Below are 13,569 nucleotides of genomic sequence, written 5' to 3'. Positions count from 1 at the left end.
GAGACGGTTGAGAAGGGAAATGGCAATAAACGCCTTGTGTATAAAAAGAAAGAAAAGCCAAAACAGATTTATTTATTTTTATTTGTTTATCCATTTGCGACGGAACACACGTTACAAAAGTGCAACGAACGAAGTATTATGGTATCCGTTTGATGAACAGTTAGAGATTAATAGTTACTAGACAACAAGGTTACTCTAGAAGTAAGGTATAAAACACTCATTCAAAGTCAGCAGGCTATAACTTTGTCTGTTTTTAACAGACAAAAAATCTAGTTAGTTTAATGTTATTCTAAAACTCAAAATTCTACTGAAAGATGAAATTCACAGATTATACCAAAATATTATTTATGTTAGTTGCGTAATTTGTTTCTCTTTTACTGCTATTTGATGTACAGTTATTCTAACCAGCAAATTAAAATTTTTTCGTATGAAGCTCCGTTTTATTTATATATATATATATATATACACAATGATATAGAAAAATCTTATTATTGAAAATTAATTCAAATTTAAAAAAAAAAAAAAAAACCCAAAAAACATTAAAAATCTGCAAAGGAGGTATACAAAATTTTTATTATCCGACAAGGAGTACAGATAAAATGGTAAAGACCTTATTCCGTGGAGTTTTGAAAAATGCACTTCTCATCGGAGGAAAGAAGTTTGCAAAACATACAATAAATTTTGCAGGTTAATACGTTGAAAGAAACTACAAACATGAAATGAATCATATTTGCACAAAAAAAGTTATTTAACAGTTAGTGAAAGTTTATAAGCATTCATAATGATTGTGAAAGCAGGAACAAGGAAAAAAGGATATGGTAAAAATCTAGTGAGAATGTGTATGTGTGTGTGAGGACACTTCTCAACCTATATACTCAACAAATTTTTTATCTACAGACTTGAAAATTGGTATAAAGGGTATTCAAACACGGAAAAATTTGAATTGGTTTTCATCCGGAAAAAAAGGGCTGATAAGGTGGTCAAAATTTAACATCATGGCGATCATCAGATTTTTTTTCTATCTGTTTGTCAACTGTTTACTAATAGGTCGCCTGGCATTGCCAAATGGCCTACTAGTATATATATATATATATATATATATATATATATATATATATATATATATATATATATTCATTCCAATGAGATGGAGAGATAAAAAAAAAAAAACGAACCAAAACCAAATCACACGTCCATCAACGTTTCGTCTTTATTGTTATTTCATCCAGAAGAAGTTGCACAATATAAACGAAACGTTGATGGACGTGTGACTTGTTTTGTTCTCTTTTTAATCTCTCTCTCTCTCTCTCTCCTTATATATATATATATATATATATAGCAATGGTAATCAAAAATAATGTTTTTGTATATATATATATATATATATATATATATATATATATATATATATAAAACATTATTTTTGATTACCATTGCTACAACTTATATCTTACAGTCGTTTCGATATTCGTTTAAGAAAATTTACCTCCCCACCATCATTTTTTTTTGTACTCAACAAAAGTCAATACATCTTCCCAAAAAAAACTTAACAATCTCTCCAAACCTTCCATGCAAGTTTCCAACACTTAAAATGCAATCCTGAAATGTAAGCAAGTTTCTTTGGAAGTCATTTCCTTAATTGAGGCAAGTGTGATAATGTGTGGAATTGAAATCTGAGGGTCAAGGACATTCATTGAGTGGAGAGAAATGATGAGAATGATATGATGAATGTGTAATGTGATTTTTAAAGACAGGATTAGATATGATGACCTTTGAGGAAAATTGGAAAGTATTAGGAACTGTGAAACTTCGTCGATAAACGAATCAATGAGAGTTTTTGGATTAGTAGATGTGGAAAAGTTGAGGCAGTGGATCATTTGGCAAGGGAAGGAATGGATGAGATTTCTTTATTTATTAGATGTAGAACAGCCGAGTTAGCAAGATCAGTTCACAGAGGAAAGCCAAGGGAAACATGTTTGGGGGAGGTAATAAGAATGGGCTTGAGAGAAATAGGATTAGAGACTTGATCAGAAATAGGTTAGAAATCAGTTTTTAAAAACTAACACATATAAAACAGAAGTTAAACCGAATAGGAGGAGGAGGAGGAGTTGATTTAAGTCAGTAAGTGATCCCAATCACGGTTATATATTAATGGCCTTATGTGATATACAGACGGAAGTGACGCCATTTAACTCGAAAGAAACAAATTCTTCCATAGCGCAGAAACAATCATATAATTATTATCTCAATTTTTTAATCTTTTCCTGACTCATCAGAAAAATAAGAACTCATTAACTTTAAAAGAAAATAATAAGAGTATGGTCATGATTACATAAATCCGAAAAAAATCGGAAGAATAGTTGCAATTGTGTTTTATGGTATTTCCAATAATTATATATATATATATATATATATATATATATATATATATATATATATATATATATTCTTCTTGGCTTGACTTCACAAACGCAGATCCTATGAAGAAGGCTGTTGTCCATGTCGACTGCAGGCACACTTGTGGCTGACGAGCCTGATGCGGGACAAGCAGCTTTGGCTACAGCAGCTGCATCAAAAGTCACATCAGGTACGGCCGCTGAGGCTTCTTGAATCTTACTCCTGCAGCATTTCTCCCGCAGATTCTCTGTGCAGGAGACCTCAAGGAGATGACAGCCTGATTTACAGTGCATCGCCAAGTGTTACGGTCAGCAGCAAGAGTAGACCACTGGTGGTGGTCAATTTGGCAGGCATCGAAGGATTTCTCCAGAGAGTTCTTATATTGTTTCTTCGGGGCCCCTCTGTTATGACAGCCAGTGGAGAGTTCACCATATCGAGTTATCTTGGGTAGACACTGATCCTCCATTATAGAGACGTGGCCGGCCAAGCATAGCTGTGACTTTAACAACATGACCTCGATATTGGTGATCTCCTTCTGCTCAATGACCTCAACATTGGTGACATAGTCACTCCAGTGAACGTTGAGCATTATATATATAATAACATAATAATATATATAATAACATAATATATATATATATATATATATATATATATATATATGTAAATAATAACATAATATATATATAATAACATAATAATATATATGATAACATAATATTATATATAATAACATAATATTATATATAATAACATAATATATATATATATGATAATATAATAATATATATATATATAATAACATAGTAATATATATAACATAATATATATATATATATATATATAATAACAAATTAATATATATATAATAACATTATAATATATATATAACATAATATATATATATATAACATAATATATACATAATAACATAATAATATATATATAATAAAATAATATATATAATAACATAGTAATATATATATATATAACATAATAATGTATATAACATAGTAATATATATATAATAAAATAATAATAATATATATAATAACATAATAGTATATATAATAACATAGTAATATATATAATAACATAGTAATATATATATAATAAAATAATAACAATATATATAATAACATAATAGTATATATAATAACATAGTAATATATATAATAATAACATAGTAATATAAATATATAATAACATAATAATAATTCCCTTTTCACCTCTGGCCTTAAATTTTATTTTTGATTTCACTTTACCATATTTTTTACTTTTATCCTCTATTTTTTTATTCTCCCACTTATTTTTTTTTTTCTTTTTACTATTTATTCGTTATTTTACATTTATAGATCAACATTGGATCCTAATTGATTAATTAATTAATTAGCTAATGGAATCCCATAGAATATAGTGATTATTCCCTATAGCATACGCCATCCTCTATCACCCAATCCTATTAAAGCCCCTCCCTAACATATTTAAAACACCATGATTATCTAATATGCCCTAGACAACCCTCTCTTCCCACCTCTGATATATTCAACTGATACAAAATCCCCTACTGTTACATGTCATATCCTTATCATGTTATCTAGCACGTCACTTTCCTCTTTGATGAGAAGCATTAGGCTTTGAAATGCCTAGTATAAATAGCTTTCATAACCTCTGCACACTGTATTGTTTTCAAATTGATCACTATATCTATACACACCAGTATATATTGTTCTATTATTAATATATTTTCCTCTTTGTGTGTGTGTGTGTGTGTGTCTTCGAATTGTTGATTGGCAGTTTCACTGTTTGTCTTTTTTCTTAGATAAGAAATTTGAGGAGAGATTGAGGTGGAAGCAAAAGCTGCCAACACAGAATCAAAAAGGAAAGAAAAAAGTCTTTTATTCTGAAGAAATCTAAAAATCTAAATAGAGAGGGGGAAAAAACATGGATGCGCCTGCTCCTACATGAGAAATCCGACCTTATAAGGAACAACGTACCTCGGAGAATGGCGAGTATCAGATTACCAAAGCGATTGTGAAATTCATTGAACATTGGCATCAGTAAAGAAACAAAGTCTTTTGTTCCTGACGACGACGACGACGACGACGACGACGACGACGACGACGACGACGACAACAACAACAACAACAACAACAACAAAGCAACAACAACAACAACAACAACAACAACAAACAGCAACAACAACAACAATGACCTGAGAAAGTTTACAAAAGATCTTGTTTCTGAAAATATCAAGAGATTCGTGACAAAGTTTAATCATCATGTTTTAGGCAATAATCATGTTTTAGGCAATAATCATGTTTTAGGCAATAATCATGTTTTAGGCCGGTAATAAGGCAAACACAGTAATGTAAATTAACAAAAACTGTATTAGCAAAAGTATGTTACAGAGGTACAAGTCATGATTCTGAGTCTATAACTGCTACAAATTTCTGTTATTTAATTCTTTCCTAACACAGAAAGATGTGACACAAGGTTGGAAGGTGAAGAATGCCAGGCCAGCGTCAGTAAAAGAGGAGCACTCTAACCTTTTAAAAATTGTCTGGGCAGTTCCGTCAACATACCCTGGTCGAGGCGCCTCAGAAAGTAAGCAATAAACTTATTTATGAGAGACGGGGTGCAAAGCCTGGGAAGGTGGACCTCCTAGGATTACCCAAAACGAATACCTTATCCCTGCAGATAAAAGGCCACAGAAATGACCCAGTTTCTGCCGAAGTGATTGTCGGGATTGAAATCTCAACTGGCATATATCAGCAATCGGAGGGAGTGGCCAAGTGAATAGCATGAATTGCTACCTAAAATCTCTCATGGAAGACCAACCAAACAACAAATCTATGGCAAACTTCCATTGGCACCATCTATTGTCAAAGCATGACGTGTTCAGTTTTCAAGCCATTGTTTTAGAGCATTAAATGAACTTATATCTTTCCTACTTTTGTGGAATCATACTAGCCACTCCAGAAGTAAAATGCTCACATACCTAGATGTCATTGCAAGGGATGCCAATGTTGAAAGGTGGGATATCTGGTGTGAGTGTGTGAATTCCATCATCTTGACTATGGCCGAAAGAAGATGATGATGATGATGATGAATGTGTTAGATGTAAGTATGTTTACACTCCCTGGGTAAGTCCATTATTCTTTAAATAGGTAGATCAGCTTTTTGGAGCATAGGAATTAGAAAAATTTGTGCCTATTTCCCAATGCCAAATACAATTCTTTTGTCTATTTTTTATCTGATTTTATTTAAAACAAAATCTTCCACTACTAATAGTCATGATAAAATAATATTTATTCATTTTAAACTACCAGTAAAACTAAAATCTATGGCTTATTCTTCAGAAGCGTATTTTTACGTTTGAGAAAATATCTGCACATATGACGTTGGTTTTACAGTAATCGGGGGAGGGGGGGCGTAGTAACCCCATAATTAGATATTTAGAGATTTATAAAGAATCAGAATTAGTAATTGTATCGGAATTGGAAAAAATATTGGAATCGTTCCATCACTAGCATTTTGCTCCAAATGTCTTGTACTTCTGAGTGGGTAGCGCTAGATAATGGCTCACAGCTGCTCTCCATGCAGTCCGATTCGAAAGAATGAAAATCAATCATAGTGCAGGAAGTCAAATTACTTCATGTGTTTCAGGACAGGTCTGTCTTGGACCATCATACTCTTGTGTCTGCGCTATTCATGTAAACTACAAAATTAATGCAAATGGTGGCATGCTATGCATAGCTAAACCCCCTGCACCCCAAATCCCACTAACACAAATTTCTAATGAAACACAGTTGAAATAAACCCTTTCTTCAGTTTGTTGCCACACAACTACCTGACTATGGCACGGTTATTATGCTGAAGAGTCTTGCTATCAGAAGTGCTTGAGACTCATGTCTCACTGTTATACAAAATGTGGAATCCAAATACTTGAGAGGAAATGAAAAAGAAAATAGCAAGTCAGACACATCTTGCTGTCTAGAATAAATTCGGAAAGAAATCCTACCCTCTATTTCCAAAATGAGACGTCTTCTCTCTTCCTTGTTTATTTTACTTTATGTTGATTTATACGTCCCTTTTCTTTTGAAAAAGAGATTATATTCTCGAAATATTAAGACCTCCACCATTTAGATTATATCAAACTGTAAGTTCATGTTTACTGGTTTGCATTGTGATTATCTTGAAAAATGAATGGATATATGAAGTTTTAAAATAGCAAAAAGTTATAAAAGCTTCTTTCGTTTGTCCATTTTTGTTCACATGTCACACCACCAATATAACAGTCGGTTTCCTGCATTGCTATAGCCTTCTTATACTCCTTCATATTTGTTTTTATCTTTATTTGTTTTTTCTTTAATTTTTTTTAACTTCAGCGATCGAAGTCCTTATTTTATGTGAGTATTAATACGAACACTGGAGAAGCATAATTTTTATTTTGTTATTCATGACGGAGAATGTGCAGTCGTGGTGGCGATAACAACTAATGTAGCGATAAAATTGTTTTCCGGCTTTTGAAAGAATTGATTTCGACTTATCGCGCATGCAAGCGAGCAATCTCTTTTTTGTGCTTCTTTTATGTACTTCTATGTTTACTCAAGTGTCTTTGATTCCACTGTTTACCGCAAGCTTTCCTCTCTCTGTACACACACACACACACACACACACACACACACACACACACACACACAAATGTACCTGCACTCATACACATACAGACGAACACACACACACACACACACACCGACATACACACACGTGTTTGTTCAACCGATTTCTACCTATGGCTTTCCCTGCTTTTTGCTTGATTAGATTAAGGCTTCCTATTAATTCGTGTACACACGCTTCTTCCTATTTCCCTCTCAGCAAAATCCATTCCAAGAGTTCAGCAGTTGCTACAGTAATTAACTACTTCACTTACGACAACATCTTCAATAGATAAGCATTCTTTTTTATATTAACATTAATTTACTTTCAGCCTTGCAGGATTTAAACACGACATCTCATCGTATATCATGGTGCAACTCTCAACTCTCTTCTGGTACCTATAAGCGTTGGATACACAGGAAGTGCCGTGGAAGAGACAATGTATATCGATTATGTTTGACATCCTTTTTACATGTTGGCATGTGTTGGACGGTTTTAAGAAATTGACTTCTAAAGCATTGGATTCACAAGAAGTGCAGTTGAATGGTTATTATTTTTAACCCCCAACAAAACATATTGACACTTGGAACATGAAGGGGATACTCTTTGGAATCGTGTCTAACAGAGGACTGTGAGGATTTGAGCAGCGAGATGTTTGTTCACATTACATTTAAACTTTTGCAGGTTAGTAGAAACAAGAAACAGGGTGGGAATTTCAAAGTCTAGCAGTCTGTGGCAAGAAACTATTTGAATAGAAGGTTTTCCAGCATCTAGGGACCTCAACAGTGAAGGGGTGAGATTTTGCTTTGTTGGTTTAGTCGGAGTATATACATTGAGGAGGCACAAGTGCTATGAGTTCATTAGCGTTCATTCTATTACAGTACTTATAAAACAGAGATGTGGTGATAGGACAGAGGTTGAAGTTTGGCTGCCAGTGCAAAACCTATTACATCTAAAATATTTTTTTGATCCTGCCGAACTCAATATCTCATGTGTGGGTGAATTGTCGCCTTGCAAATTGCTGGTAGTTAGAGAGTTGATGTGAAAGTCTCCGGTCAGTCTCAAAAGACAATGGGTACCCATTTTAATTGCAAGGTAAGGGTTGCACAATCTCCAACCACACTTCTCCTGAATTAACTTGAGTCCAGTCGTAAGGAAAAAACCAAGATGACTGGAAACAATGCCGGGATAGGTGGGGAGCATATGTAGCAACTAGAATTCCCAAACGGTCACTTATTTTAGAATTGACAAGGCTCAGGTGTGTTAACGTGATTATGCAGTATAATTACACATTTTGATATATGCTAATGATTTTTCATCTTTTTACATCTGGCATGTGTTAGACAGCTTTAAGAACATACCTCTGAAACGGTCTTAATGTATCCCTCTTTTTCTTGGGTCAATTGTTTTCACTTTCTGCCATATTTACCTTGTCCTTCCCCCCCTGCGAACAGAACTGGCTACCTCAACTGTTCTACATATGCTAATACAAGAACTCTCATAATTTTTTCAATGTGGCCATACTATCAGAGTCTACTTTTCTGTAGACATTCCCATATATTGTCCATATTAATTCTTCCTCTCAGCTAACCAGAATTAAGTCTATCGCTAAGACTCATGTTACACATCCATCATATTAATCTCATATCATTTATCTCCATGCAACGTATATCCTCAACTTTCACTGGCCTGGTTTTACTTTCATGCATCAACACACTGCATAAACATATCTGATCGATTAATTAACTAATGGTATATATATATATATATATATATTAAAAACCAAAAGATTAAATTAATTTTCACTCATAAGTTTTCTTAGTTTTTTTTTTAATGAAAAACTTTTCCTTACTGTGCGTTAAGTACATCTCACACATGTTTCGTTGACTAGCGGAAGACCATGTAACAACTCTTCAGAGACGAATTGATGTTCCATCAAAAACTTGTAGAATATTTAAAATATGGAATGAAAAAAAAATTTGGAGAAGAAAAAAATGTATATATATATATATATATATATATATATATATATGTGTGTGTGTGTGTGTGTGTGTGTGTGTGTGTGTGTGTGTGTGTGTGTGTGTGTGTGTGTGTGTGTGTGTGTGTGTGTGTGTGTGTGTGTGGATCGTTTGATTTATATGCAGGTGTGGTTTTGGTCCGTGCAGCTTCCTCTTTTGGCTGAGATTGACAGTGCCAGCATATCAAGCTATTGGTTTCTTCAAAGGAGAATGCTTCAATCCCTTTATATTTATACGATACATCTTTTTCTCATGCAACTGAATTCTCTCTTACTCCTTCCCCTTCCATCATCTCTTTCTCCAGTCTCTCAATTGTTACTTTAACCTCAATCAAAGGTGCATTGGCCTACTGACAAATTTGTAGCTAAATATACACTGCCAATGTTTACCTTTAGGTATGCACCATAAAACAATCTGCGCATGCGTCTTTTGAGTACTTAAAATGGCCGACAAAGCATGTAGTGTTTTTAGCTTCAGGTTAAATCCTGAGAATATATATTAGAATAAATAAATGGATGCATAGCTTGATGTTTCAAATGCACTTTTCAAGAAAACCAAGAAACCACTGGTATTGTCAATGTAAACCCAATATTTGCAGCCTACAACATACGTTAGTACACAGAACCTCACATGAAGAGATGTTGTAGAGTAAACTTAGAACCGCATGAGTACATACTTGTTGGTAACTTGTATCAGTGCTCAGAATGCTCCACCAAATCCTTCATGTTAAATGAAACACTGAAACAAGCTCAGTACATAGTCATCCACAGACCCAAAGTTTGGCTGTATCACAGTTCTTTAGTATAAGATCGCGTAAAAACAAAATGGGGAAACTGCATCAATTCTAGTCTTAAAAATGTAACATTTCACCACAAAGAGAACAAGAACCCTTCTTTCTTTTAAGCCAAACCCATTCCTCTCTCTATACATACATGCATAACTCGAGTGGGCATAATTCTGCAAGAAAAAATCAGAGTTACTTCCCTTTATATAATAACATTAAAAGATGCGTGTATGTCTTGATAACATTTAATGATATAAATGGCCATTTGATTCCAAATAATTTATCTTTTCGTTTTAATTTTAGATATTATAAATCCGGGATTATGCCTATTATTTTTTTATCTTTAACTAAACATACAAATTAAATACTGGGACAAACTCAATAGATAGTAATCCACAAACAGTTTTGCTGCAAACGGTGGAGATACCATATCAGTTCTATTCTATAAAAAAAGGTTTAACATTTCATCACAAAGACTTGAAGAGCTAAACGATTTAGCCCATGACTGTGTTAAGCCGGCAAGAAGCATAGCAAAGGAGTTTGAAGTGCCATATAGTGCTTTTGCATAAAAAAATGGTAGGAGAAAATTGGTCTCCTAAGCCATTAGAGAACTAAGGGAAACTGGTTCCAGACTCCTTCCTCTCTGGTAAATTATCAAGAGAGGTGCCATTGTCAACGTTTAATAGACTGTTGCTATTACTTATATCAGTGATGCTAAGTGGTTTAAAAATCAGCGTCTCGGTTGGATCTCCTAAAGGAAAGACGCTTATTCATCCAGCTAGTGATTGGAATTCAATGCCTGTTAAGTGGCTACATTGTCGTCTTTTCCTGACCCCTTTACTTCTAAGGATCACTCTTCCAGATTCGCTCTGTTGGGCTAACTGCTTCTCTCTCCCACACTCACTCACTCTTCTCCTTAGTCTAACTCAAGTGTATATATTAATTCTATATCTCTTTGTGACATCAGCACGTGGGCCAAACAAGTGAAATTTATGCACATGTTTCTAACATGTGCCCTGACAACATAAGTCCCAGATTTTCTCAGTGGACATTTTTTAATTCCAGTCTTCTATTATTTTTGCTTTGACTTAAATTAAACTAACACAACTTTCTGTTTACCCGCATTTTTTGTTATATAAGTTATTTCTAATTTGCATTCCTTACTACAATGGATATTTCACTGCATTCCTGGAATCGTATCTTTACTAACAACAATGTAATCATTTTAACTTTTAATAACTGTGTTCGATTCCAGAATTTTCCTTCCATAATTATATCCAATCCTAATTACTTCGTTTCAAACTAAAATCCGGGATCTGTGCCCCTCCATATGCAACACCCATTTCCTTCTTATTTTTCCAAAAGAAATATACGCATTTTCAAATGCCAGTAAATTTTTTCCTCTACCTATATCTGAACAAACTCCTTAAAGTCTTCACACCTTAACTGGTCTAAGAAAGGTCAGACTCATTAAAAGAAATACAGGAAAATTTAAAAAAAAAAATAATAAATAAATACAGTAAAAATATTTAAAAAAAAAAAAGAAAGACAGTAAATATTAAAAAAAAAGAAATACAGTAAAAATATTTTGAAAAAAAAACTAAATTAATTGGAGTACTGACCTTGATGGCATTTCACTTCCATTTACTTGTGGTATAGATCGTCCCCCAGCACTCGACAAGGGGTCCCTGGCTCCTTGATTTTCTTCTTGATTAAGGACCGATAATTTAGATTGCTCATGACTGTGTATTGATTGTTGTGGTTGAGATTGTGATTGTTTCTGCTGTTGTTGTTGCTGCTGCTGCTGTTGGTGATTCTGCTGCTGCTTCTGTTGTTGTTGCTGTGACTTTTGTTGCTGTTTGAAGCGTGAAAGACTAAAGAAAAGACCGAGGATCGACTTCAGGTTACCATCTTTGATATCTGCAAGAAGAGAGAAAAAGAAAAAAAATGATTTTTTTTTCTATATTTGAGTTCCTTTGAGAAATATTCTTTTGTAGATGAAGCTAAAAAAAAAATCAGTACCCTTGAAGATTTCTTGATATGCCCAAAGACCTGGCTTCACCCTTCACCAAATCTGATGTTCTATTCTTCAAAAGAGAACCAACATAACTTATAAGATCATATTGAATACTGGCAGACCGCCCGGCGTTGCCCATTCATAAAATACGCGTAAACATTACATTTTAATTAATACCGAAACTGAGACATGTGCATGTGACTATTATGTTATTTTTTCTACACGGTTCACTTCTTGTAAGTACAAAAAAAAAAAAATACTCGAACTGAGATCGAAATCAAAACAAAGACAGTGAGTCAAGTACGATAACCATTAGACCAGCTTGATACGATCTTTACAAAGTCTTTTCAAACCTACTTACTCTTAACATAAGGAATCAGTCATGTGAACCATTCATGAAGCAGTTAGCGAACAGATAAAAATCCGATGACTCCCATGTACCAATTTTTCAATTTTTACTCCTTAGCAGCCCTTTTTTTCTGGATGAAAACCAATTAAAAGGTTTCCGCAAGTCTGAATACCCTATATATCAAATTTCAAGTCTGTAGATCAAATATTTGTTGAGTACATAGGTTGAGAAGTGTCCACACACATGCATTCTCACTTTTAGATATATAGACTTAATATGCGTTTATGTATTGAGCTACGCTTTTAAGACATCACATTGCAAGATCTTAACTAATAGAATTCTTACCTTTTTTTCGTATTAGTTACGATTATTATATCACTCATGAAGATGAAATATTAAAGTGGAAATGATGTAAGAAATACTTTGCATATATAAATCAAAGCATCAGCTGCAGCTGACTTGAAGTATTAGCACTACAGCAGAGTATTAACTATTTTTTCCAAGTGAATTTAATTAGAAAAGTTCTACGTAAGTTGGTTGGTTGTTTTTGTTAAACGGCATAACAACCACTTTTGCATTAGTTAATGTCCAATCTTACTTTCGAGTGGCTTTTGGTCTGGATAAGTGTTGGCTCATTAGTAACAGAATAATAGGTTGGTTGTTTTTTGTTTTTTTTTTGTTGAACATAATATTAACCATTTTCGAGTTATTTAATGTCGAATGCAGTTTTTTTTTTTTTATTAAGTTTTTATGCGTCAAGTTATTTATATCTTCAAATATTTATTCATGGTGTTTGGTCTGGTTGTTTTGTAGAAAAAATGTTCATTTCATTTTTTACTTTGCAGAATATGATTGAGTTTTGCAAAGTAGGGTGACAAATATTTTCTATGGAAGTGAACAGTTTCGATTCAAAGACGCAAATATAAATTACATTCGTTAGCAGGTTTTCCTGTATTTTTTTTTTTTTTTTTTTGATGTCTAAGTTTGATAGCTTATGATGCATTAATCTTAATCTGTAATCAACCAGTCATCGTCATCCAGTGTCTGGTGGCTGCAGATCACAATGAACCGCCTAAAACTTTTCGTTTTACTGCAAATTGGCAGCTACCCCTCCGCCTGAAAAACCACTAGGATTCGATTCCAATATACCGAATATATATTCCCTCCCATCTAAATACCGACGAGGCTCAATGCCACTTAACTTTGATAAATTTATGGGAACCGGCATTTCAACATGATTTTAGCCATATTCTTTTAATACTCTTGAAATGTCTTTGCAGGTTCGGTCGCGCTCTTTGTTATCACCAAGATGATTTCATCCACAAAGCCGATGAATCAGCTC

The 13,569-nt window shown here is 33.6% G+C and overlaps 1 protein-coding gene across 35 annotated transcripts in view; it reads right to left on the bottom strand.

The window, feature by feature from the left end:
* Positions 1–13,569, bottom strand: part of LOC145241300 (neuron navigator 2-like) — a 1,908,016-nt gene that overhangs the window by 1,071,633 nt on the left and 822,814 nt on the right. For all 35 annotated transcript variants that reach the window (XM_080104060.1, XM_080104067.1, XM_080104051.1 and 32 more), the window contains exon 5: positions 11,484–11,781. In XM_080104060.1, coding sequence (XP_079960186.1) covers positions 11,484–11,781 — 298 coding nt within the window. The remainder of the gene's footprint in view (positions 1–11,483; positions 11,782–13,569) is intronic.

Source organism: Euprymna scolopes, chromosome 20 (assembly GCF_053919585.1).
Source record: "Euprymna scolopes isolate OS-2025 chromosome 20, ASM5391958v1, whole genome shotgun sequence".
Classification (NCBI taxonomy): Eukaryota; Metazoa; Mollusca; class Cephalopoda; order Sepiida; family Sepiolidae; genus Euprymna; species Euprymna scolopes.
This window is presented reverse-complemented; position numbering and strand designations above follow the sequence as displayed.